The following is a 26,916-nucleotide window of genomic DNA, read 5'->3' as shown; positions in this document are numbered from 1 at the left end:
ATTAAAAATTAAGTGAGCTAAGTATCATAGTTAGGCTCATAAAATAAAATGATAAAGAAGGAAGTATGTATAACAAAATATTCATTGCAAATTGTTGTAGGTATTTAATTTGATGTAGAGTTTCAATTGTAGCATATATCATCATTTATTGTGAAAATTTAAATATTGTGACAATGTTTTATCAAAACTTAATTGTTTATTGTTGGGAGATGATGACATTTATTATCATTCTTAGTATAATTTTTTTTGTGAGTAGATACTGTCTTTAGTAAATAGGTTCTAAGAAATTATTATACTAAATAAATAGAGAGCCATATGTTAAATAATTATTCTAAATTTAAATACATGATTTGATACTACAAAAAAAATTCCTATCTAAAATTTTTTCACTCAAGGGGCAGCACGTGCAACCGTTACGAGTGCTTTCTAAAAGTGAAAGTTCAAATAGTGTGTAAAACACCTATGAACGTTTAGACCCTCAAATACAAAACTACCAACACAAACTTATAATCAAACAATATATGTGTGGAATATGAAATATAAGCTATAACCAAATTGGTAACACACTCTAAACCATTATTAATCACAATCACAATAGTAATTAAAAGGTAAAGAGAAAAGGAAAAAAGATGCAAACACAAAGATAACACAGCAATGTGTTATCAAAGAGGAAACCGAAGTACTCGACGAAAAACATTTCCGCCGCCCTCCAAGTGGTCAATAATCCACTAGAGAATGAAGTTGGGATACATGAATAGCAGAAGACCCTCAAAGCCTAATTTAACCAGTGCACCTAAGTCCTCTAAACTTCTTGTTCCAATAGGGTTACGCCGAACCTTGTTTTCTCTAGTTTACCGAGTCCCGCAATCGCCCATTACATCAATCAAAATGAATTGGTTCCTTCTGAACTGCTTCCCAAGCACCAAAATACCTCCTCACTGATATGGGTATGGTGAGATAAGAATTTGGCTAATGTACCTCTTAAGGATATGTCAATGGAAATGGTGAGAGTAGAGGAATTTGGAGAATCAAAAGATGAAGATTGTGGATGAGTCAATCTTGTTTTTCTCTAGGGTTTCTCTCTCAAAATTCTCTCTAGAAGCTCTCTACATTTCGTGGGTATAAGGGTATTTATAATCAAGTGTATGAGGAATGCAAAGAGTCAGTTACAACCAAACAGGGCATTTTGGCGACTTGACCTTGCGACTGGAATGAGCCATGAGTTTAAGTCGCAAGCTAACTGTCTGGCCAGACTGGAAGTTTTGTCCTGTAGTACTACAGCTGGCGTGACCCTTTAGCTCCCCCTGCATACTTCACATGTGTGCTATTCTAGTGACTTGCCAGTCGTGAGCCAGTTGTGAGATCCAGTCGCGAGACTCCCTTAAATTACACACTTCTTGAGATTTTTTCACACTCTCTCACACACTACCCTTACATAATTCCCACCTAAATATAGGGTATATAATTGCTAAATTACAAGAAAATTTGATACGGAATAAAGCTAACACATGATTGAATAAATTCAACCTTACAAAAAGAATATATGTTAACAAAAGTTTGAAAATATATATATATATATATATATAATATTTAAAAGTGCATATATAGTTGCCGCTATTGAGCATATTAGCGTAACATTTTGCTCTATTCGGTTCGTTTAGTGTAGTTTGGTCCACTTAGGTCCATTCAGTCAAGTTTAGTGATGGTTTGAGAGGAGGTTTGAAGAAAGAGAAGTTGATTTATTGACAATTACGTTACCTTATCAACCAAATATTGGTAAGTTCTTGATAAGATTACAATTTTATTATGTTATCAAAGTCTTGTACTTTTATTTTTTCTAGTATAAGTTATGGATTTGCTTAAACTGCTTCTTCTTTAAGCTATTCAAGACGTATAGACGACGAGCTATTTGTAAGGAGTACTAGAAACAAATTTCAATCACACATTACATTATTTACAAAATAGCTCACCTTATACAATATTTGAATGTAAAATACATTATGTTCATTGAAAAAAAACTCACAAAATTTAAAACACTTTCAAATAACAAATATAGATAGATTTTATTTATAAAATCTAATATATCGCATCAACTATACTTTGTTAAAAAATAATCATATCATTTTATAAAAGGTTTAGTACTAACACTTATAAATCTCATCTACTATTTTCATTTTTCACTTAACCAAAAAAAAATTCATCAAATTTTTCTACACATTATGCGGGTGACTAATTTTATGCTAAAAGTTATGAAATATATATATACACATACAGTTACACACATAGGGAAATTTCTTTTCTTAATGCCCCTATTCTCCTTTCATCCGGAGCTACCGTGACTTGGGCTCATTATGCTATACTTGTGGGGAAGTTTATGCTTTAGTATCTCCCATTTCATTCGCTCTATTATTCATGGGCTTTCAAGGAATGAAATATTATCAAGCACCACTTCATTATTTCAAATAGTATTTATGGTTCTACCTTTTTCTTAGCAACTGGCTTTAATGCTTTCATTTGATTATAGATACTCTTTTCTTGATCATATGTAGTATTTGTCAATATCTTGGTCATTTGACCAAAAGAGCATCATGTTGGCTTTAAAGCAGCTATGCCTGCGCGTGCATGCGTGTGCGCACGCGCGCGCGCGCGCGCACACACACACACACATATATATATTAGGACCGTCCACGGGTCGGTTTTGGGCTCAACCTGAACTTAACCCGCTCAAGTTGAGTGGAACAAGAACAGACCCGCAATCTACCACCGACCACCACGGGTTGAGTCGGCCGGGTTTAGGGGAGTGAACGGTCGGTTTGGTTAAGTCCGATGATGAGCGACAACGGGTGGAGGAGAAGATCTATCTTCATCGATCTGAGTTGAATAGGCCGACCGGATCTAACGGAATATCGCCGAATTTGAGTAGATTGAAGCCCAATCTAATCAAGAATAGCCGGATTTGAGTAGATCTAAGTCAAATCTAACCAAATATCGTCAGATTTGAGCAAAGGAGGAGGCAAATCTTGACCGGATTTGAGTGAATCTGAGCAAATACCACCAGATTTGAGCGAAGGAAGACCAAGGATGGCCAGATTAGAGTTGAGGAACACCAGAACGTCGCCAGATCTAGGTAATTTTGGCCCTTTTTTTAGCATTTTCTGGTCGGATCGAGTGGCTTGGGTTTTAGAGACCGAAACCCGCCACTTGACTCGCTGGAGTTAGGTTTCAGAGGTTAAGACCCATCATCGATGGCCGGAGGTGTCGGATTTGGCTGTGACGGGTCGGTTTGGCCGAGTCTCTGGGTTGTTTGGACAGCCATAATATATATATAATATATATATATATATATTTTTTTTTTTTTTTTTTGAGAATTTCAACTTCTAGGAATTGAAATTCACAAAAATTAGATTTCTTAATAACTCACATTATTTTATTTTGGGTATATTAATTGAATTTATAAATTTTGGGAATTTTGTAAAAGAACAACCAAACTTTAGCATGGGGTGGCAAAGAGGGATTTTGAATGATTCATCTAATTCATTGTGCTGGTTGGATTGAGTAACAAAATAAACAAAGCTCGGTAGCTAGGGCCGTGACATTTTATATGTAGGCCAACAAGTGTACTTGTGCTTCGTGGCATGCTATGCACTTGGTAATTTTGATATGTTGGAAATGAATTATTATTATTATGACCAAAATCCAACGCATAAGAGGACTAAGATGTAACACAGTTTCACACTCTACATTTTTCACACTCTAAATTAGTATTCAGCAGAGAAATTACACCAGTAGGACAACAATTTTGTAGGCAATTTGAGGAGAGGGACAACTGATACATTTGCATACACAACTCCCGTACCAACTGTCTCTTATTAATCCCAAAACCTTTATTATTGCCATCCAGTCAAATTCCATAGAGTTTGTCAATTTGTGCCTGTAAAATATGCAGTTACTCACTTAACTTAGGCTTACAATGATTTAATAGAAACTCAAGGAGAAGAAGAGAGGGCTTCAACGTACCTGATACAATTTAAGCAACTTATTTCTTTTCTTCTTCATTGTTGCTGTTACCAAATCTCTTTCCATGTCAAAGGGAAGGGGATCTAGAATGATTCCTTTGATTTGTTCAAAACCTCTCAGCTGGTTTAACAAAAGGGAAGCAATGTATTTTGGTAAAAAGAATAAAAGCTAATTACTGGCAAAGAGCTGGTAGTCATTACTGTTTCTCAACTTATACGGGGGAACACAAACATGTATGAGTTTATTTGAAACAGGTATTAGTACCTTGTTTCTCTCAGCAGTAAACTTCAGCTCAGCGAGTACATAATTCTTTAACTGATCAAGGGAACACAGTTCAGCGAATGAACCCACATGACCATTTGAATATGCCCACTTTTTGGCGTTTTCTTCATGTGGTATAACTACTGCAACTAGCTTTGACTTAAGGCTGTTCCCATATACCCAGATCTTCAAAACAATGGAGATATTATCAACTAAGCTATATATACCCATTATCAAAATCTAATGACTGAATTATAAATTTTTGAGAAATTACAATTTATCCTATATGTGGTTTGGCCATATCACAATTTAGTACATAAGCTTTTAATTGCTATATTTGCCCCCTAAGGTTTTGACTAAAATAAAACCATTAGGGTTCCATCCAAAGACCTATTAATGATTTCATTTTAATCCAAACTTCAGGAGGTCAAAATGTAGCAATTAAAATATTTAGTGGGATTCAATTGCGATAGGGCCAAACCATAAGGGGCAAGTTGTACTAGAACTTTAAAAATCTGTCCACAAAATGCAAAATTTGTTAATTTGGATGGAATCCTAACAATTTCATTTTCAATCAAATTTTAGAGGGTGGTCAAACATAGCAATTGAAAATTTTTATGAACTAAATTGTGATAAGAACAAACCTTAGAGGGTGGATTATAATTTTTTTTTTTTTTTAAATATTGTTTAGGCATTCAATCAAACCTTAGGGTCAACTATATTATTATTGTTATTATTTTTTTTATAAATTTTTTAGACATTCAATCAAAAACAGGATAAGATGCTCACATCTTCAACAATTGGAGTGATAACATAAACATTTTCCAAATGCTCTAGTGCAACATACTCTCCTTGGGAAAGTTTTATGAGATTCTTCTTTCTATCTATAATCTTAACAACTCCATTTGGAAGCATTTCCCCTATGTCCCCTGAGGATGCCAAAGAATGAAAAAATCAGGACACACACAAAATTCCAAAATAAAACTAATAAAAACAGGAAATGACACTTCTCAAACCTGTATGAAACCAGCCATCTTTGATGGACTCTCTTGTTAATTCAGGATTTTTGTGGTACCCGGAAAAGACACTCTTTCCTCTCACACATATCTCACCACATGCTCGCTCCCCAAGTGGGTTGTAACCCATCTCTGGGACCTCCTCAAGGCGCAGCTCATTGTACAAAGTAGAGGTACCGACAGTACCAATCATGCACATCTCATCAGGAAAGCCCATAGTAGTTGGTCCACAAGTTTCTGTCAACCCTGTAACACAATGGAACTTGTTCAATATGTATGAATGCGGAGTCCATGGTGTTAGGTTGGCAAACCGTGAACAAAAATCATACATAGTGCATTTAAAGTTTATTTGAAGTCCACATATTCCAGTTACTGCTCAGTAAGAATTGAAAAGTTAGGATTCTCGACACTTTCTCAACGCAGTCTATCAGTCGAGATCTGCCAATAATGTTGATCGATTGAGAACTTATGTCATTCAATCAAGAATCTTGTTGTTAGAATCCTATTTCAGCCCAATTATACGTCAGTGCTTCTAGGGTTTTGTTGATTCCAAGCTGAGGTATAAAAGAAGACCTAGAGCATGTTATTTCAGAGTTTTTGGAAGCTGTGCATTGTACACCTAGGGTTAGGGTTAACCAAGCTCTCTTAAAGCGTCATCTGGAGATCAAGTGGAAGATAACTGAAGAACTAGTGATTTATTTGAAGTTGCTGCATCCAGTACACATAAAAGCTGCTGGAAACAATCTTCAAGATGGTTTTGGAAGTCATAAGTACCACAGATAGAAGAATCCACGGAGTTGGAGTTGTGTGGGATCACGTTAGTAAGTCTACATGAGGTAATAGTAAATTCAAGGTTAAATCTATTTTAAGAAGTGAAATTTTGGATTTGCCTGTTCCTAGTCATCATGATAAAGAAAACTTCCATTCTATAATAATGGATCTATTTTACTTTGGGGTTGGTGGTTAAACTCTTGAAGAGTTTTTCCTGCTTTAGGTTTTTCTCTTTGTCACCGTATTGTTTGTCTCATTTATTTCCTTTGTGACATGGTATGCATTGTTTAACCAAGATCTGACTCACATAAATAATTGATTGCTTAATTTAACTTGGTTTAAAATATGTTTATTGGCACAACCGGGTCTAAATTTGTCCCCAAAAAAAAAATGCAGCATTAATAATGAAATCAACTCCTTGGCCTAGAGAAGATTTCCACCAACCCTAACTAAAGCATAATATTTCAAATAGAAAATAATGTTCATGTTTGTAGGAAGGATGATATGTGAAGCAGTTTTGAAGAAATAAAAAATATAGCTGTCATAGAATACTCTTAAAATGGGATAAAAAACTTTATAGAAGTCTGCTGATTATGCTACTTCATCAAAATCAGTTAATATTTATGGTGAACTGTGTAGTGCTGGTGTTTCATGCTATTAAGTTATGGTTTTTTACATAACATTTATGTTGGCTTTATTCCATGACAAAAAAGTGTTATAATTTCATTAATTTATTTCCTTGTATTTTGTGGGATTTAATTGTAATGAGTTTAGTATTAAGTTGGTGAAGATTACTCAAGAAGTTGATCTCGCGACTTGGCTTGCGAGTGGTGCAACCTGTGAAGGTCACATGAGGAGCACATGCCGGAAGCTAAAGAGTCAGTGAGTTTCGCGACTCATCTCGCGACTTGGCCAACTTGCAAGATGACTCGCAAAATGCACTGACAGCTAGGATTTTAAGTGTGACTCTTATACTCTTCACCCATACTATATATGCTCTCTTTATTTACAAAATTGTAAGGAGACTATTCAGAAGAAAACCCTAAAAAGATTTCTACAACACACCCTCCATTTGAGAGAGAGCTACTCATCCTTAAGTGAGAATTTCTTTGTAGTATCTTCTTATTTCCCTCTCCTATTGTTATATCTTAAGAGGAGATTTGTACCCAAACACAACCCACACATATTCAAAGTGTAGAGAGTGTTTTGGAACTTGGGAAGCATTGGGTATTTTCCAAAGAAGCCGGTGAGGCTTGGCGATGCAATTGGGCGGAATTGTGGGATTCGGATAACTAATGAAGACAAGACTCCGAGAAGTCCGTTGATAGCTGGAGTTTAAAAGGTTCAAGTACTTTGGGTAGAATAGGCTGGAGGGTTTTTCTGGTATCCTTGTACTCTAACTTATTCACTAGTGGATCATTTTGACTTGGAGGGTTGCGAAGAGGTTTTTTGTTGAGTACTTCGGTTCCCTTTTCAATAACACATCTCGGTGTTATCTTGTGTTTGCATATCTCTTCCCTTACTCTTTAAGCTTTATATTTGTTAATTACTTGCTTGTGGTTATGCCTTAGAGTAGTGTTCCAGTTTTATTACAACTCATTTATTCTTGTTCCGCACTTAGTTAAGTTAAAGTAAAAATAATTAAGCCATAATTTAAAATTAGGGGTCTAAATTAGCTATAGTGTTTCACACTATTTGAGTTTTCACATGCAAATATAGTTTTAGCTCACACCAGAATATCCTCCTTGTTGTAACTAAACCTTCATGGTCTGTACTTGCAATGTGTACCACTACAAAAAGAAGTGCTTACCATAACCTGTGACAACAAAGGCACAACAAGTAACCCGCAAGAATTCTTCCACCTCAGAGCTCAAGGGTGCTCCTCCAGATAATATTAGCCGGACTCGACCACCTAATCTGGCTTTAATCTAAACAAAATTGACAAAAATAAAGGACATTTCAAAGTCAAGGGAAGCTTTTCTGAGCTAAACTAACGTATTGTTTGGATAAACAGGAAAGACAATAATGTAGAGAGAGTTCCATTTTAGTTTGGTTCACGTTAATATCAAGATTAGACTTGGTATTAACATTCTAGTCATGGTTGCAAATCTGGAATTCAGATTTGGGCCATGAGAACAGCATTTTGTGAGCTTCTGTTTGTGGCCAGATATTCAGATTTGAAACACTAGTACATAAGGAAAAAGATGCTACCTTCCTGAATGCCAACAGATCAGCTAATGGTGATGCATTTTTCTGTTTACACCCAAACTTCATCCAAGCAAGTTTGCTGTATTGTAATAGAATGGTACAATAGCGTCATAAAATTAACCTAAATCTTATTACATAAGAACTAGACAGAAAAGCAATTATTATGAAGTGAACATGTTGGAATATATATAAGACCAACTTACTGTCTGTACAGAATGTCAAAAATTTTTCTCCTTACTGGATTGAGTTCTTGTAATGCTTTTTTTATACCTAAAATAAAGTTGAGCAGGAGCGGATAAGTTGCTTAGCCAAAATTGATGATTTTATAAAGTTTTGGCTGACACAGATGACTAGTTTCCATACCTTCATGCACTCTTTCAAAAACTCGAGGTACCCCACCAAAGAGTGTTGGCTTCAGCTCCATCAAATCATCCAGCAATGCATTAAGATCCTTCAAATAAGACGTCATAATTTTAGACAAAAACATATAAAGGTCAAAGAGTCATGAGAAAATTATGGACCATTAGAAGTGAAATATAGAGTTCTACATGCTAATATTTGGATTCTTTAAAGCAGTGGGAAATTATACACAGCATTACTCCCTTTGAAGAAAAAAATGGAAATTAACTATCCTTACCCCGCCCCCCCCCCCCCCCTCCCCCCTTCCCCCAACAATGGCACCACTACCACAAGTTACCAACTATTTATACAACCATCATCAGCACACCACTGCAATACCTAGCACCCTGACAGTACCTTTTCAATGCTGACATTGGTGAATTCCATATTCTGATTCTTTGCTCCATGATGCAGCCATGGAAGATTAATTTTCCATTTACTTTTGCAAATTCATCTATTCAAGAATTATCTTTTGGGGTTCACATGTGAAGTTAAATTGAAATATAATTTGTGTCATTTTAAAGGTTTGAGTATGAGTCTTTTTGGATTAAAGCAGGGTTTTTTTTTTTTTTTTTTTTCAACTTTTTTTTAGGGTTAAATTTATAAATTCTACAATTCCTAGGAATTGAGGGCATTTTGGTACTTTAGAAGTCTAGAATTTTCTAGAATATCCTAAATATCTTAGACCAACCCTGCTTAGAAGTTAAGCAGGTCAGGTATAGATTGACTTGTTTTTCACTCCGAGTCCAAATCAGGTATTCTCCTTCGGGTTTGGGTTGGGTTACAGGGTCCGAATTCAATTCTGCCCAGTCTACTAGTACTTATCAAAACCCTAAATCCCCTCTAACTTTCTTCTACCAAATAGCTATCAAATCCCCTTTTACTTCCTAACACAACCCCATAACCCTTTCTTCAACAACTCTAAATCTTATTTCCACAAATCCTACTACACTTTAATCCACCACAATCACAAGAAGGCAAATTCCTCAATTTGTCCTATGTCACTGCATCAATCAAGCATGAGAACAATTTATGTGTGTGTATACATATCATCTCCCCCCCCCCCCCTCTCTTTTCTGATGTATACCATATAGATGAAAGAAATAAAAAAATGAGGCCCAAACTTCAAACAAGTGATGAAGTAGTTTCAGCAGCATACCCCATGATAGTAGCCAACAGAAGCACCATTACGGAAAAAATACTCTTCAATCACGCGATCAAGGATATGAGCCAGGGGCAGGAAAGAAAGATACACATCATCTTCATTCATCTATCCAGAGTAAAAATTGCATTTTGTTAAATGGTGTTGATCCATCAAGTTTAATAATGAATACAAAACATATCACATGGTTTCAGTTGATAGGGGAGACACATACAAAGTGAAACATAGATTTTGCACAACAAAAGTCCTTATCTGTGTATTTGGGACTCATGCAAAGGAAAAGAGTCACCAGAATTTTATATAGCTTAGCAAGATGTCATGGAGATTAATTAAACAACAAGAGAAGAGATATGTAGAAAAAACCTATCAGCTGTTCAAGAACCATGTTTACCTTGTCTTCAAATTGTGCCATAAATAGATCCATCCCTCTTATAAAAGAGGCAATGTTCTCATGTGTTAACACAACACCTTTAGGATCTCCACTCGTGCCACTTGTGTACATAATTGTGCAAATGTGGAAAGCCTGAGGTGGACAAATCTCTGATGGGGTTTCTTTTCCCTGATGAACAACAAAATCTTAAGATCAACCAAAACAGAAGAAAGCATGCAAATTGACAGTAATATGTTGTCAGTGAGAATGAGACATTTTAAAGTTAGTTAACCTAAGCTTTGATGAGAAGTAACCCATATATCTTACAAATTTTGGGGGGAAAATGAATTCACTTTTTATGCAAAATGGATATATGGGACATGACAACACACAGCATGAATTCCACTTAAATTTGCATATAAGATGGGCCCAAACACACAATGCTCGCATAGCTGTGAGAGAGATCCACAGCATAGATTTATTTAAGATCTTCAACTAGAGATATACTAAGACCAATTCCAGGAAGATAGAAAAAAGCGTCAAAACATATAGAGCAGAGCACAATGAATCGCAAATACTAGTTCTAATCTAGTAGAAGATGTACAAGTACTCTTTTCTCTTTAAGGAAAAGTTACTACTGAAGAAAAAGAAAACACATGTTCTATGTTTATTTACATTATACGCAGATTAGTTTATTGAAAAAATATTCAATCAAGACAATGGGAAACTGACCATATAAAGGAACTCATTCCATGAATATGGTTTTATCCTAATTTCAGCTGCCTTATTCTTCTCTTCCTCTGTCAAGGAAGTGAAGCACACCATAACTGCAACCACAACCAAACTCAGTAGAAAGCCTTAACATCGACCAGACAGCAGTTATTTAGTCATTCTTACTTTTCAGCCGTTGAGCAGATTTACAATCAGGATTTAGTAGCTGCAAATACAAGAACATTTGTCCAATCAGAACATCCATTGCTTTTGAAATGTGAGCTCATGTGATTAAGCATATCATTTTATCACAAAGCAACTCAATTTTTTTAAAGTTCTTACTTCTTTCACTTTTTTATCCTGGACAAAAACAAAATCAACCTCTGCATGATCGAGAATAAAATTGACAGCACCTGGCCCTGCATCCAACACAACCCTTAAGTATTTATTTATATTTCCAAAAATTATATGTAGAAAAAAAAAGCCTCAAATCGATGAAATGTTCCAAAAATGAAACTTGAGAATAGAAATTAGCTGCTGAAAAATACAAGAATGAATCAGGAATTAGAAAATCCATGACAAAGTGTACTAGTGAGCAATGTACAACCAGGCAGGAAAGCCAATGATTCTAGAGGGTCAAGATATGAGAGTCAATCAAATTAACTCAATTTTAATAAAATTTTAATATGATGCTTTCATTTGGACCAGAAACTGAAACAAAAATAAAATAAGACACATTTCAAAATTAACCCTGGCCCTCAAACGTGGTTTAGGAGAAAAAAAAAAAGCAATAAATGTGAGGGTCATTATCTGGCAAAGCTTCTACTTGAACAAAATTAATGAATGCCACCAAGCATGGTGGACGGTGGACCCATCTCTTGCCCAAAGAAGTCAATTTGGAAGCTTTTAGGTCAAAAGAATCAATGCTGGTCCTTGAGAGAGAGAGGGACCAAAAAAAAATTAGGACAGAAACTAGGAAAATTTGCAAGAAGAATGTTTACCAAGGGTATCATAAAGAGGCACACAAACCAAACTGTGGGCGTTGCAAGCCTACACAAAATTTGAACAGATTATTCATTTCAGATTATCAAAAGATAAAACACTTTTACAAAGAGTGAAACAAGGCTGGAGAAAATGTCAAAACAGACCTCCATGGCCATAATCCACTGAGGGCAGTTTGATCCATAAATCCCAACCCGGGAGCCCTGTCAGAGGAATATCAAGAAAGCCAGAAATAAATAAGCCTACTGAAAGAGAATAGCTCTAGTTGCCAAAAACTTTTATTTAGTATGCACTCTAATCATAAGCCCCTAGCATGTGTGGACTTACAGGTTCAGCACCAGATGCTCGTAATGCAGAACCAATACACATGACTTCATCATAAACTTCCTTGTATGTCTTCCATACATAAGGTCCTAGCTAAGGATCAAACAAAATCACAAATCACTTGTCAAAAATACTTGACACAAATATAAAGATTACTCCAAAAGATAATTACCTTCCCATCAACAAATTTACGCCATCCAAGCATCCTATTTTGAGGATTCTTCTCCACAGATACGCTGCATAACAAGACCCTTAGATAGTCAAGGAAATGAACTAAAGAAGAATTATTTATCTTTGAAGCATCCCCCAAACTAAAGGAACAATGTTAATCTTTTTTGGCCTATAATAATATAAAGCCTTGGCAATCACCAAAAGTCAAATTTTAAACTATGTTGCAACTTTGATCATAAAAGTTAATTTGGTTACTCAAGCTGTTCACTTTACAATGGTCTGTAGCTTTTGTTTTCACCTTTATGGCCTGGTTCACATAATTTAACATATTTACTAAGAAATATAGCAGAAGTTGAATCATATGTGATATGCAACACATCCTTGCCTTTTGTTATGACTGAAAACAAATCATTTATGAACAGAAATACCTGAAAACATCCCAAGCTGTACTAATATTGGGATCAGGTGGAGGAAACTCATTCTTGGAGAGTAAATTACGATACACAGGACCAACTGCTGGCTTCTCACCTAGGCCTTCTCTTCCCTCTTCAACCTTAGCTGAAAAAATCTTCATTTTTTTCCAAATTCTGAAACCTGGACAAGAGAAGTATCAGCACATAGACTTATAGATTCAAAAGTCTAGAAAATTTATGGCACCACTAAATCATTTAGTCAACGGTCAATAAAAAGCATACGGAAATGGTCAGAAACATGATTTTCTATTGGTCCAGATAATAAGTGCTAAAACTCGACTACTGTGAGATATATACAAAAAAACTCTTTTCAGATAGTGTAAGCCCTTCACTATTCTGGCTTGTTCTGGAATTGAAGAAATTGAGATGTGTCTTTTCAGTGCCAAGCATTCAAAAACAGTAGAAAATTTATATACCAAAAACATTAAAATAATTGCAAAATTGTATGCCGCAAGGCTTGTAGCTCAACTTGTACTTCATGGCATTTCCAAAGTGCAATATTCAAATTCTCCCTTCCTCAACAATCAAATTATTAAATTATAATTAAAAAAAAAAAAAAAAAGTCATATGCAATTCACCCAGAAAAGGAAGGAAAAATTAGTCTACTAGGCAACTGAAAAGCACCATTAGAATCTTAGATAATCTGAGTATGACACCAAATATATAGCAAAGAAAAAAATCATGAATGACCGAACTCTTTAAAAAAATAGGGTCTATAAATCAAAAGAGAAATTTCTTTTACAATACTTAACTAACATGAATTAATGCAAGAAACAAAAATGGAGGGGACAAAAAGAACAAGAGAAAAAGGTGATGAACACATTTACCTGATATGAGAAATATGAAAACAAAATTACAAACCCAAAGCTATGAACATTTTAATGTCAGAGATGGTAAAGAAAAAGAAAAAAGAGTCAGCTGGACATAGTTTTAGAACTTAAATAGTATATCTAAAACCATATGCAAAAGTCCACAGGAAAAAGAAAACAAAATAGAACTCAAATGAAAAACAAAAAGAATCTTCATGACTCATGACGCATATGACGCCATCAGTGATCACACTAGCCGCATAAAAAAGGTTGGCGCAAACTAAACCATGGTCCTTGGAAACACTGAAATTAATCCTCAGACACACACAAGAAATCCCATTTGACAAAACAAAAGGCTTATATTATATTATATTATATTATTTTAATTATTACGCAAACAGAAGGGTTAATTCACAAAACCACCATAACCCCTTTATTAAGCTATCATAAACCAACCTCTTTCGCATACATAAAACACACACACACACAAAGACCTTACAGAAGCTAGCAATAGAGTGTGGAACTGAAATGATGCAATGGTGGTGGAGCTTATGGGGAAATGGAATTGAATTTAAAAAGAAGAAAAGAACAGAAAGGCATGGTTGTTAATGAGTTAGTTGTAACGGATGGAAAGTAATGGTGTTTGATGATGCATCAGTGCTTTGCATTTATGACATTAACCAGACACTACAAAATTTCACAATATGTTATTTTGATTTACGAGGGACTGACATGCAGCTTACCACGATTTGTTAAGTGGGTAACACAACTCGCAGGTCACGATATACATATGCTTGTCTTTCAATTTGGACAGACCAACAAACAACTCAAGCAGAACACAAGAAATGAATGAAAGTGATAACTTGGCCGTGTTATGGCTTTTCCTACAAATTCTTTGAGAACTTGACATGTCTGTACATGAACATGACCATATTATATCATTGATTACTATCTTTGCTTACTGTTTCCTTTTTAATCAAATTTAAAATGCCCACCAATCAACCGTGCATTACAACTAAAACCAATTATTTCCTTCAATCAAATATATTTCCCCAACAACCAACCATTATAATCTATATATATATATAAAACCGAAGCCTCTGCTAGCACCACAATTTTCCACGCCAGCACAATAAAACCGAAGCCTCTGCTAGCACCACAATTTTCCACGCCAGCACAATATTTAAAAAATAAAAAATAAAAATAAAAACATTATAACTCCTCAAAACCCTAACAACTTTACCCCTCTCTCAAGTTAAGAAATATAAAGCCACGGTTTCTGCAAACTCTCTCTCTAAACGTAAATATCAAATTCAACCCCTTTAATTTCTCTTTATATTTTTGAGGCTTCTATAGAATTATAGTGAGTTATGTTGATTTTGTTTTGTGTATGTGTGTGTATAGATGGTCATAATACTCCAGTATTTCAAGAGAAGTTTGTGTTTTCGTTAATTGAAGGCCTTAGAGAGATAAGTGTTGTAGTTTGGAATAGCAATACAGAAGACGATTTCATTGGCAGCGGAAAGTAATTACTTTGTCTCATATTTTTGTTTTTTGAATTGATTTTGTGTGCTTTTTAGACCCTTTTGGATTAATTTTGTTAATTGGGTGTTTTTTTTTTTTTTTTTTTTTTTGATAGGGTCCAATTGGGGAAGGTTCTTTCAAAGGGTTACGACGATCGCACTTAGTTTCTGTATACTAATAGTTTCTGTATACTAATAGTGGGGCGTAAGTGCTATAAATTACTAACCCTTTTAAGTGTATAATCTGTTTCTAAAATTTAAGTGGATGGAGGGGTTTAAGTTTGCTCAAATTAACAGAATTTTCACATGTTCTTGTAGTGGAAAGGCTTTGATAGTTTTATTGAGTTAATTAAAAGTCCTGATATATTAATAAGTTTGGATTATATAGTAACACAATCAAATTAAATTCGTTGCTACCCGTAGAATACTGTGTGAAGAAGTTGTTACAATGCTTAAATTTTAACTTCATTTTTGTTCACCATTGAAAAATCATATAATCAATTTCCAATTCAGTGTTCAAGAATTAAACCAAAATTCTAACTGCGCTATCATAAAATATTATTATTAATATGAATTTTATGGAGTTACAGTGTTCAGGAATTAAACTAATCAGTGTTCAGGAATTAAACCAAAATTCTTTTAAATTATCTATAATATTTTGTCCTTTGAAAATTTTCTCTCTTTAATTTTAGTATATTGTGTTTCTTAAGCTATAGAGAGATTTTCTTTGTTTCTTATTTTCAATAATAAATCATTTTATTGCAATACTGGTAATTGTTTGAGAAATCCAATATGTTCATATCTCTATAAAATAGAGAATAGTAGAAGCCAATTTTATTACAACTACTTAAATTGAGTTGACTTAATTCCGTACAATTACAAAGTATAGCATGAAAGATAATTGAATTAATTGTTGTAATTTTTATTTTTTTCCATGTTTTGAATTTCCTCTATATTATTATTGCAATTGAGCAAAGATTGAGAAAGTAACATTACTACTCTAATTTGAAGTTTAATGCGTCCTTCTCAAGTCATGGTCTTTATTTATATATTTGTAGTTTATTTTTCTAACCGTTGATGAGAAATTAAGGCTCAGTTGCACAATATGTGTAAATTCTTCAGAAGGCTACTTTAAATAGTAAGTCAATGTGTCTCTTACATTTGGGTATTAGTTAGAATTATTTTCAAATGATTGTACTAATAAAAGTGAATGTGTATAAATTTTGTTTAATTATCCCGTGCATCGCACGGGTTAGCGACTAGTTTTAATTAAAACCAATTTTATAGAGGCGCTACATTCATATTTAATGGCCAATACCAACACCTAAGGGATCATGTATGTTATTTATTTTTATTTTTATTTTTGATTTCCTTAAATTATTGTTTCATCAATATCCTGCTGTCAAAAAGGTAAGGTCCACCTGAAGGGAATAGTGCTATCGAAGAGTTGAAGAAGTACTACAATTACCTAATATCAATTAATGTGATGCAGAACGATGCATTTTCAAAAGCGCGTGGAGAAGAAAAGGACAAAAAGATACGAAACTTATTAATAGATTGAGAACCCCAAGCGGTGAGAAATTAAATTCCCCAACAAATTTTATTTAGAAATAATAAACTCTCCAATATAAGATTCCCAAATTACATCAAGCATGGAAAGAATTCTTAGGGAATGTTAGGTACATTGAATGAAAATTACTACAGAAATTGTAATATTTATTATTAGTAATAAAATGTGTTGTAATGCAATAACTAAACATATTCATTAGTTTGATTGTGAGTTATAACATTAAAATGAAACTTAATATTTATTTTAAGAAATATTTTACTCATACAATTATATTTCTTTAAAATTTGTTATTTTTAAATTTAAGAGAGATATGTGTTTTTTTTTAATGATTTTTTATTTATATAATTGTTAGATGTATATGAAAAGTTTGTTTATTTGGAAATATTTTAAGTTTTGAAATTATTGCACTTACTAAGGAATAGCTAATGTAACATTTTTAAAAGAAATAATTATTCCTCATTTTGAAGAATAACTATTCATAAAAAATGACTATTCCTTATAATAAAAATATAACCAAACTAAAGAATAACTAAACTATAGGAATAACTATTACATTATAGCGTCTATTACAGTCTACTAAACATGCCCTCAGTAATCAAATTACAGCAAATATGGAAGTTTATAACTAGGTTAGGTCCCAATTTTTTTATTATTAAAAGTTAGAACCCTAAATTTTTTAACACATAGCTTCAAGTCTATGTCAAATTTGATTGTCATTGAAAAAAATAATACAATTTTTTTTTTTTATTATTTGAGAAACAGACACACACATATAGGGGAAGGAGGATGAGATAAGGGAATACACTCACACGCCAACACCAAAACTGCATGCGGCAGTTAGTGTCCAACACCAAAATAATACAATTTGTTCTTTATTATCCAATACAATCATTTTTTTTAAAATAAAACTAGCCGATCGTGTGATGTGTGTGTACGCTGTAAGTTCATTTTGAAATTTTTAATAAAGAATTTATTTATATGGTTCGTGTATAATACTCATTATTTATTATAAAATTTTGGAAATTAATTTCAATTATATTACACATCACTTAAAAATAGAATAATATAAATTGTTAACATTAATATAGGTCTGAACATGGATATATTTCTTAAATTGAGTTAAAAAAATATTTAATTATTCACTAACTTAAGCACACAATTTTTTAAAATTATAAATTCCATGTGTTCTTAAATATGCTTTTATCCACCTGGTTTGATTTTGTTTGCATTATTATCAAAGTCATTAAATTTGAGCAAAAATACCAATTGTTTCCATATAAATTTTAGGAAAAAAATAAATATAAAAATTCATTTTAAATAAACAATTAGTGTACCACCTATTCATAATTAAGAAGTGAAAATAAATACCACCGCACACCCTTGGTGCGATGGTCACTCCACAAGTACTTGTAGAGTGTGGGGGGCAAGGGACAGGGTTCAAGTTTTCAGGAGGGAGCTTCACACACATATACACTTAGATTAGGTTAGAGTAGAATTCTATCTTGTATAAAAAGTAAAAATAAAAAATAAAAAAGAAGAGAGAAGTGGAAATAAATGAATTTAACCGATTAAACTTCTTGACGTATAACAAATTTAGGTCAATAGTGTCTTGGACTTCTTGGTTTAAATTACATGTGATCTAGCATAATTTTTAGCATGTATACACTTACACTACTTATTTAATTGTTATTGAATTTGTATTTTGACAAATACACTATTAAATTGAATTGCATTATCCAAATTTCAATGCAACTAGAGATTAACAAATATTTCATTTATATATAAAAAAATTTGTTGTATTTTCAAATTATACATAAAAGATGAGTTTATAAATTGAATAATAAAAATAACATGCTATTGACATAAAAATTGGCATGCATGTTAATAAGATAGAAAAAATGTAACATAACGGTTAGATTTTAAAAATAATATTTCAATCAAAATTTATGTAGTGAAACATTACACCATGTATAACTTGATCCTAACTCATATATATTCTCTAAAAACTCCTAAATTAAACTAGTTTTTGCAAATTTTATTAATATGAAGTAGTCATTAAGTAAAATTTACAAATAATTTAAAATTTTTCATTAATTAAAATGTAGGGGAGGTGAAACTTTTGAAAAAGAAAGAGGCTTATGAACCCTACCCTAAATGCAGGGTAGTGTTTTTATGACCTTGTACAATTCAGTACACATGAATATATATTGAATGTAAGCAAAATCTAGATCTTATAATTTTTGAGACTTTAAATTTTGTTGTTTTAATAATGCTATCTATGACAGAAAGAAAAAGCAAAGCTACTCAGCCCAAAAAAAGAATTAAGGGCATGTTAGGTAGACTGTAATAGGCACTGTAATATAATAGTTATTCCTATGGTTTGATTAGTCTTTAGTTTAGTTATGTTTTTATTATAAGGAATAGTTGTGGGTGCTCGAGGATCGAAGATAAAGTTGAAGGGTTGCAGTATTGGTGTAGGAATGCCTCGGGCCATGGGCCCGAGGAAGGGAACAGATAAGTCAAAATACTCTATAATGTTCTAAGTAGGAGCTGGATCCTGAAGAGAAAGGAAGTTAATGGACATTAGGGAAGCTTTTAGCCTGGTGTAGTCTGTTGCATAGGAATGGCAACGGGTCGGGTTTGGATCGGGTTTCTTTATATCCGGACCCGACTCGCGGATCTGTATCTGTTACCCGAACCCGACCCGATTAATAAACGGATTTTTTTCCAGGCTCCAAACCCGGCCCGTCGGGCCCCGCGGGCCCCGACCACTTTAGGGCCCATTCCTAAGCCCTAATGGCCTAAACCGTGGCCCAATTTTTTTTTTTAAAAAAAAATTCCGTAATTAATTTAATAAATCTCAGATTCTACACTAATTTAATTTATAATAATTATTTTAGATTTCTACAATAATTTTAGATTTCAAATTTCACATAAATCTACAATAATTTACTTATAATTTCTCATTTTCCCTTTCAAAACACAACCCCAAATACAGAAATCACAAGAAATAATACATAAAAATCACAAACCCATACATAAATCCTATACACATAACCCAAATACATAAAAAAAAAAAAAAAATTCTTCCTTACAACAAGATTTGCCGCAAGTTCAAATATATACAAAATAAATCCCCCAAATCCAAATCCGGGACCATTACATCAAGTTCAAAAATCTACAAAATAAATCCCACAAATGAATATACACAATAATACCCCTTTCAGGCACCAAGTAATGAACCCAAAAAAAAATGAAAAAAAAAAAAAGAGATCTTGGTGGTGGCAGATCTTGGCGGAGATGGCAGATCTTGGCTGAGCTACACTTGGAGAAGACAGATCGGAGCTCAGAGAAGACAAAGAAAGAGAGAAACAAACCAGTGACGATCTTGAGACCGGCGGTGACAGAGCTTGAGACTGACAATGACAGAGCTTGAGGCCGGCGGTGAGATCGTGTGATGGTAGCGGTGACAGAGGTTAGAGCTTGAGGTTGAGTCCGTGAGTGAGAGGGAGAAGAGAGTGAGAAAGGGAGAGGAGACTGAGGCTGTGAGGGAAATGGATGGAGAGTGGGACGGCTGAGTGTGAAAGATGAGAGAAAGTAGGGTTTTTTTAGTTTATATATATATGGGGGGTTTTTTGGTAATTTTATACTTAAACGGGTCGGGTCCGGGTCGGGTATGCCAAAAACCCGGACCCGACCCGGACCCGCTTCGGGTTTTTTTTAAAAGACCCATACCCGACCCTATTATTTATCGGGCCGGGTAAAATCCGACCCATTAGGGTCGGACCGGACCGGGTATCCGCGGGTCGGACCGGACCGGGTATCCGCGGGTCGGACTTTTATTGCCATCCCTACTGTTGCATCCTTATCAAATGGTGGGCAACAACTTTATCAGCCGCATTGATGAGGAAGTGACTTGAACAGTGTAAGTCACAGTTAAGCAGGATCCTTCCACCATCTTCTTCAGATGTTAAAAGCAACAAGTGTCATGAAAGGATGAGACTTAGGTGAGAATGGATGGTTAAGATATGATAGGAGTAGAAGTATATAAGGAAAGGAAAGAGCACTAAAAATGAGATCGAGACAATCAAGAAGCAAACAGAAGGAAGAATATTGGGAGAAGAGAGTGAGCAGTGTTACTTTTTGTGTAAACTTAGTCTCCATGGGAGAACTTGTGGAGAGCTTGATACTCATTTATTTCTTAATACAAACCTTACTTTTCCCTGCTCTTGTCATCGGGCAAAGCCCTCTATTGTTGTTTGTTCTCTTCTCTTACAAATTTCATTGATTTGGGCCAAGGTTGAATTGCACAACCCACTACTCTAAGTGGGCTTGGGCTACCAAATTTTCTGGTCCGTACAATAGTCATTTCTTATAAATAACTATTCTTCAAAATGAGGAATAACTATTCCTTAATAAGTGCAATAATTTCAAAACTTAATATATTTCCAAATAAACAAACTTTCTATATGCATTTAACAATTATAAAAATAAAAATAAATAAATAACACATATTTCTCTTAAATTTTAAAAATAACAATTTTTAAGGAGATATAATTGTATGAGTAAGATATTTCCTAAAATAAATCTTAAGTTTTATTCTAATACTATAACTCATAACCAAACTTATGAATAGGTTTAGTTGTTACATTATAACACATTTTATTCATAGAAATAAAGATTACAAATTCTGTCGTAATCCCCATTCATTGTATCAACCATACCCTAAATAAGAAGCAGCTGAGGCTGCTGAGCGAAAGCTCCTTTGGTTTCAAATTTCAACTTTCAATTTTCAAAGGCCGAAGAGGCGGAGCCGAAGGCCCAATTAAATGAAATGTAGTTTCAACAGATACATCACATTCAAAAAATCTTCTCTATCGGCCTTGGAGGAGGTAATTCAGTAATTGCCAATTAGCCATCATCCATCAATAGTGGACTGCAATGTTTTTTTCCGACAATTTGATAATAATAACTAATAACTGGGAGAAAAGATTTGAATCCTAGATGTTAGGGACCTACTAAAAAATACTAACTAATTAAGTTATAAGGCTTTTTGACCTTCACTTGAAAATTAGTCTAATTAGATCAATGAATTTGTGGATTTATCTTTTATGATGATTCTTCCTTAATTTCACTTTTCTACATTTACAAAAATTATTATAATAATTTAAATTCAAATATATATATATATATATATATACACTACAAAAATATTTAATTAACTAACCAATGTCCTGCATTATGCACCTATATCCTATAAATTCACTTTGAAATTTTTTTTTTTTTTTTTTAAACTCGTGTGTAATACTCATTACATGTTATAATATTTAGGGAATTAATTCTAGTTATATTACACATCATTGTAAAGAAAGAAAGAAAAGATAAATTTTTATTAAAAATTATAATTAAGAATATATAGATATATATATATATATATATATATGAACTTCTTTTTTAAGTTTCTTGGAAAATATTTAAATTTTTACACAGAAAATTCTTGGTTTACATTGTAGACATTTGCATTGCTAGTACAATGTAATCTTATAATTAATCACCAATTTTTACATTAACTTAAGCACACAATTATTTCAAAATCTAAATTGAAAAAAACCACAAATAATGAAAGAACAAACATTGAGATCGTGACACCACACCCACGGTGGCACCAACATCTTTTTTTGGCTTTGGCAATGGATAAAGTATACCATGTTTCGGTAATACCAACTCAGCATCTGTTTTGGTATTTCTTACCCAATAAATGAGTGACACCTGTTTCAAAAAATCACATCAAACTACTCTAATAAATTAATCACAATCTTCTATACTATCAGGAAGATAAATTAATCATTTATTGAAGTAGTCTGATGTGGTTTTTTGAAATAGGTGTCACTCATTTATTGGGTAGGAAATACCAAAACAGATGCTGAGTTGGTATTACCGAAACATGGTATACTTTCTCCTGGCAATGACTTTGACAACGTGTATGGTAGTGTGAAGCTTTAATGCTAAGAGGAGGAGGAGGATGAGATTTGCGCTTAGGTATGAAGTTTGAAACTATTGTGTTTGTGGTTTGGTGATTTAAGTAGGTTATTATTTTGTGCGGTAGGATGTATTCAACTTTACTAAAATGATGATGTGGTGTTTTCTTATTGGAAGGTGTTAAATGGTTTTGCACCGTGATTGTTTATAATTTAAACCCTTATGTACTCTTTTGAGTGTTATGTTGAGTGTGCAGTGCTTGTGTTTTGTTGTTGTGCCTGTTTTCTGAAAGAGTAAGGAAGAGCACGATACAATTTGTAGGTTGGATTGCTGCAGAAAAAAGCTATGGTCACATCACACCTCTTTTTTGTAACCTTAATGTCTAGGCACTCATAACCCCTCTACACCATTGAATATAAGGGGAAAATGGGCTTTTGCCCTTATTTTTTAAAATATCTAACACAATATCCTTATTTTGAAACTATTAAGCACCGTGTCCCTATTTTGAAACTTGATTTTTAGAAAATCGAGTTTCTCATAGTCGATTTTATGTTTATCGAGTTCTAGGTGAGTTTTTGCAACACTGGAGGAGCACCCATGGCTTTTCCCAATTAAAAAAAATCTGGTTGGAACTCAATTTTACTGAAATCGAGTTCCAGGGAAAAAACTTAACTAAAATTCGATAATCATAAAATTGAGTTACATTGAAACTCGATTTTTAGAAAATCGAGTTACATTGAAACTTAATTTTTAGAAAATCGAGTTTCAAAGTAGGGACATGGTGCTTAATAATTTCAAAACAAGGAAAATTTGCTGGATATTTTAAAAAAATAAGGGCAAAAAGCCCATTTTCCCCTTGAATTTCATGTAAAAGGATCGATCCACCTTTCTTCACAAGGTATACAATGTTGATGCAGCCTAATTGCTCTACCCAGTTGACATTAACACTTTTGTTAAGTGTAAGTGGAATATTGTGGTAAATTGATAGTTGTAAGTAAAAGGACGACATTAGAGATGGACCTAAGTGAGAACTAGTAAAAATTTGCTAACTCAACTATTGTGAAAAATATTGTGAATTTTTTTTGTGTATTACTTTTTTTTTTAGAAGTGTTACATTCACAATATTTTTCATAACAAATCCTAAGTGTTAAGTTATTACTAGTTCTAATTTGAACCCACCACTTAAATTATTTTTTTGCCATCAATAACATTTTGTAACAACTTATTACGTACTTAGAATCTGTTGTAAAAATATTGTGGACGTAGCATTTCTCACTTTTTTTTTTTTTTTTTTTCATTTGATAAAAAAATATTATTTTATTTATTGGTTAATAAATAGGTTTAATTAACACTATTACAATGATTAAAATTTGGAGACATTTTTTCTACTTGAGGTCTTAGGCGACCGCATCCATTGCTTATATAATAAAGCAAACACTGTTTTCATGTAAATACTAAATACTAGCTAGAAACTTATGGTTCGTTTGGATTGAGGGGGAGGGGGAATAGAGCATAGTAGAGTAGTTGGTCCAAAATTAGCCTATTTTTAGCCAACTCTACTTTACTCCCCTCCACTCCCACTCCTTTCCCCCTCAACCCAAACAGGCTCTTAGCATCATATATAATCTTAAGTTACACTTAGAGACATTTAGTTTGCTGTGATGTTACATTACAACATAATATTACATTATTATAATCTTATATTAATGTAATATTACATTATTGTAATCTTACATTGCATTATTGGAAGGTAATAAGATTAAGATTATGTAATAAATTTTGTAATTTTAGATTATGATAATGTTAGAAAAAATAAATTAAATAAAAATTTTAATATTACGTAATATGCATTGTATTAAAGACATATCTCAATGAACCAAAAGCTGCCTACAAGATAGTTTAAATTCAATAATAAAGGCATAAAGGCATGCATTGACCCTCGACGTTATAAACCTAACTAACGAGATTACATGATGCTTGAAAACCAGAGAGGAGGCCATTAACAGGCTGTATGATGTGCTTCTGGAGAGTGACTTGTCCTTACGAAGAAAAAGAAATTGACATTAGAATAAAACTATAACATGGGTATTCCTGAGGTTTTTACCGACAAAGAGTGAGATGATACCTGTCCATCGTAAAGTCATAACAGATGAAAAAGTTGTACACAGTTAATAAGTGGGTCAATTCCATTAAATGACTTATTATATTCATATAAGAAAATATCATTTTTATTCAACATAAATTTATATTTTAAGTATAGAATTGAGTAATTAAAAAATTTTAATGGTTATATTAATAAATTCTTCATTTTAGATAGATTTAAATGAACTAAAATGGGTAATGTTTATATTGATCCAATATTAAACCAGTACATGTTTATTAAGGGTCTGTTTGGCCCTGGATTTTTTGAATTAAAATGCACGTTAATGGAAGAAAATGCAAGAAGTAATGCGTTTAGCTTTGTGTTTGATTAAAATTCATATTTTTGAAAATGGTAAAAAGGCTCGGTTTCGAAACGCAATGAAAAGCAGCTTTTTCGAAAATACGGGTGTAGAACAGAAACTGCGTTTCCGAACCAAAGTTCCATTTAACTGTGAAATGCTTAAAATATCCTCTTACAATTGAAGACGGACCAAAATACCCTATCAAAAATTCATTGCCTTGTCACCATGCCTTGCTGCTGTTGTTTATCTTCTCTCTAGTTGTTCTCTCTCCTCTCTAGCCGACAAGTTGAAGTTTGTTGTTTCCTTGCCACTGTCCTCACCATTTTTCATGACCTAAATGTTGTGGGCACGGGCAAAATTTGGAGTAAAGAGGCAAAACTTTACTATGAAGTAGAGCCATTGTAGGGTCTTGTTAGCTTTATGATGTTGTACACTGATACATCATACATACAAGTTTGTCTATAAAATAGCCATTTATACATTTACACCTATAATCTCATGTTTTGATAAATGTCTACTTATTTATTAAAAAATAATTTTTTTAAAAAAAGAGGGTACTTGTCACCATTACACTATTAAATAAAATATTATTATTATTATATATCTAAGAAGATGACAAACGAACCTAACAAAATTATTATTATTATCTAAGAAGATGACAAACGAACCTAACAATATTATTATTATTATTAATGCATTTGTTAATATTCTTGACATATTTTTAAAAATTATTATTATATATTTTAGAAGATGATAAAACATAAAAGAACCTAACAAAATAGTTATTATCATTATTATTAAAGCAATTCTCAATTTTCTTAACATATTTGGCTTAAAAAAAAACTTTGGTTACATTAAAAAATAAAAAAGACCAAATATTCTTAACAGCACAGTGAAGTCCTTTTTGGGAATTAACACCCAAAACAGCTACTTTATATTAATGTTATCCAAACACTTATTGTGAATTAAAAAAATAGAAAGCACATTTTTTTACATTTTTTTTCCAAACGCTTATTTTTTGTTTTAAAAATTGTGTCTTTAAAACGCACATTTTAAAATTCTATTTTTTTAAAACGCACTTTTTAAAACAATTTATCCAAATAGGTCCTAAAACAAGTTAAAATAGGTCATGCTTGTGCTTGTTCAACCTAACAAAACTTAGATATTAAACATGTTACATGGGTCATATCGTGTTAACTTGCTTAATACGATTATTAAATGGGTTGAGTTAGGGTTAAGAGAGTCAACCTCACACTGGAGGCCATATCGGTTTGGCCAGCGGAATGATATATTTTGATACTGGTTAATACCGATGTACTGTTTTGGGTTTACCGCTATTTTTTTATATTTATAAATATATATAGATATATATATATAATAAAAATAAAAGTTTACCATAAAGCATTACCTCCATTCAGAACAAATTATTAATGGTTTTAGTCTTTAGTATCAACTAAAAGAAAAAAGAAAAAAGAAAAAAAAGAAAAGAAAAAGAAAGCTTAATTGTTCATTGCATACTAAGAAAACAAATAATACAAATAAGTTACTATTCTACTCTTACAAAAATTTGAAAATTACAAAACTAAAAAAAAAAAAAAAAAGGCTTTTTTTTTGTACTGTTGATACACCTGGTATCAACTGATACGCCTGAAATCAGTCCGTACACGGCCAGTACGGCTGGTATTTAAACCGGTATGAAATAATTG

General features: G+C 33.0%; 1 protein-coding gene across 5 annotated transcripts; it reads right to left on the bottom strand.

The window, feature by feature from the left end:
* Positions 1 to 3,641: 3,641 nt before the first annotated feature.
* LOC115971060 (long chain acyl-CoA synthetase 1-like) lies at positions 3,642 to 14,298 on the bottom strand. Of its 5 annotated transcripts, none has more exons than XM_031090733.1 (20): positions 14,194 to 14,298; positions 12,841 to 13,006; positions 12,414 to 12,477; positions 12,245 to 12,334; positions 12,064 to 12,120; positions 11,917 to 11,965; positions 11,258 to 11,334; positions 11,102 to 11,141; positions 10,937 to 11,031; positions 10,226 to 10,393; positions 9,832 to 9,942; positions 8,637 to 8,724; positions 8,477 to 8,543; positions 8,277 to 8,352; positions 7,876 to 7,993; positions 5,295 to 5,540; positions 5,068 to 5,207; positions 4,282 to 4,464; positions 4,018 to 4,137; positions 3,642 to 3,931 (listed from the first exon to the last, which is right to left on the bottom strand). In XM_031090733.1, the coding sequence occupies exons 2-20, from the start codon at positions 12,984 to 12,986 to the stop codon at positions 3,902 to 3,904; spliced, it is 1,965 nt and encodes a 654-aa protein (XP_030946593.1). In that variant the 5' UTR covers positions 12,987 to 13,006; positions 14,194 to 14,298; the 3' UTR covers positions 3,642 to 3,901. The 5 variants fall into 5 exon arrangements, with proteins under 5 accessions (XP_030946593.1, XP_030946594.1, XP_030946597.1 ...); XM_031090734.1 differs by having other exon boundaries at positions 14,189 to 14,290; XM_031090737.1 differs by having other exon boundaries at positions 14,151 to 14,241.
* Between the last annotated feature and the right edge of the window lie 12,618 nt (positions 14,299 to 26,916).

The sequence above is a fragment of the Quercus lobata genome, chromosome 12 (genome assembly GCF_001633185.2).
Source record: "Quercus lobata isolate SW786 chromosome 12, ValleyOak3.0 Primary Assembly, whole genome shotgun sequence".
NCBI lineage: Eukaryota > Viridiplantae > Streptophyta > Magnoliopsida > Fagales > Fagaceae > Quercus > Quercus lobata.
The sequence above is the reverse complement of the archived record's forward strand: the minus strand, read 5'-3'. Positions and strand labels throughout refer to the sequence as shown.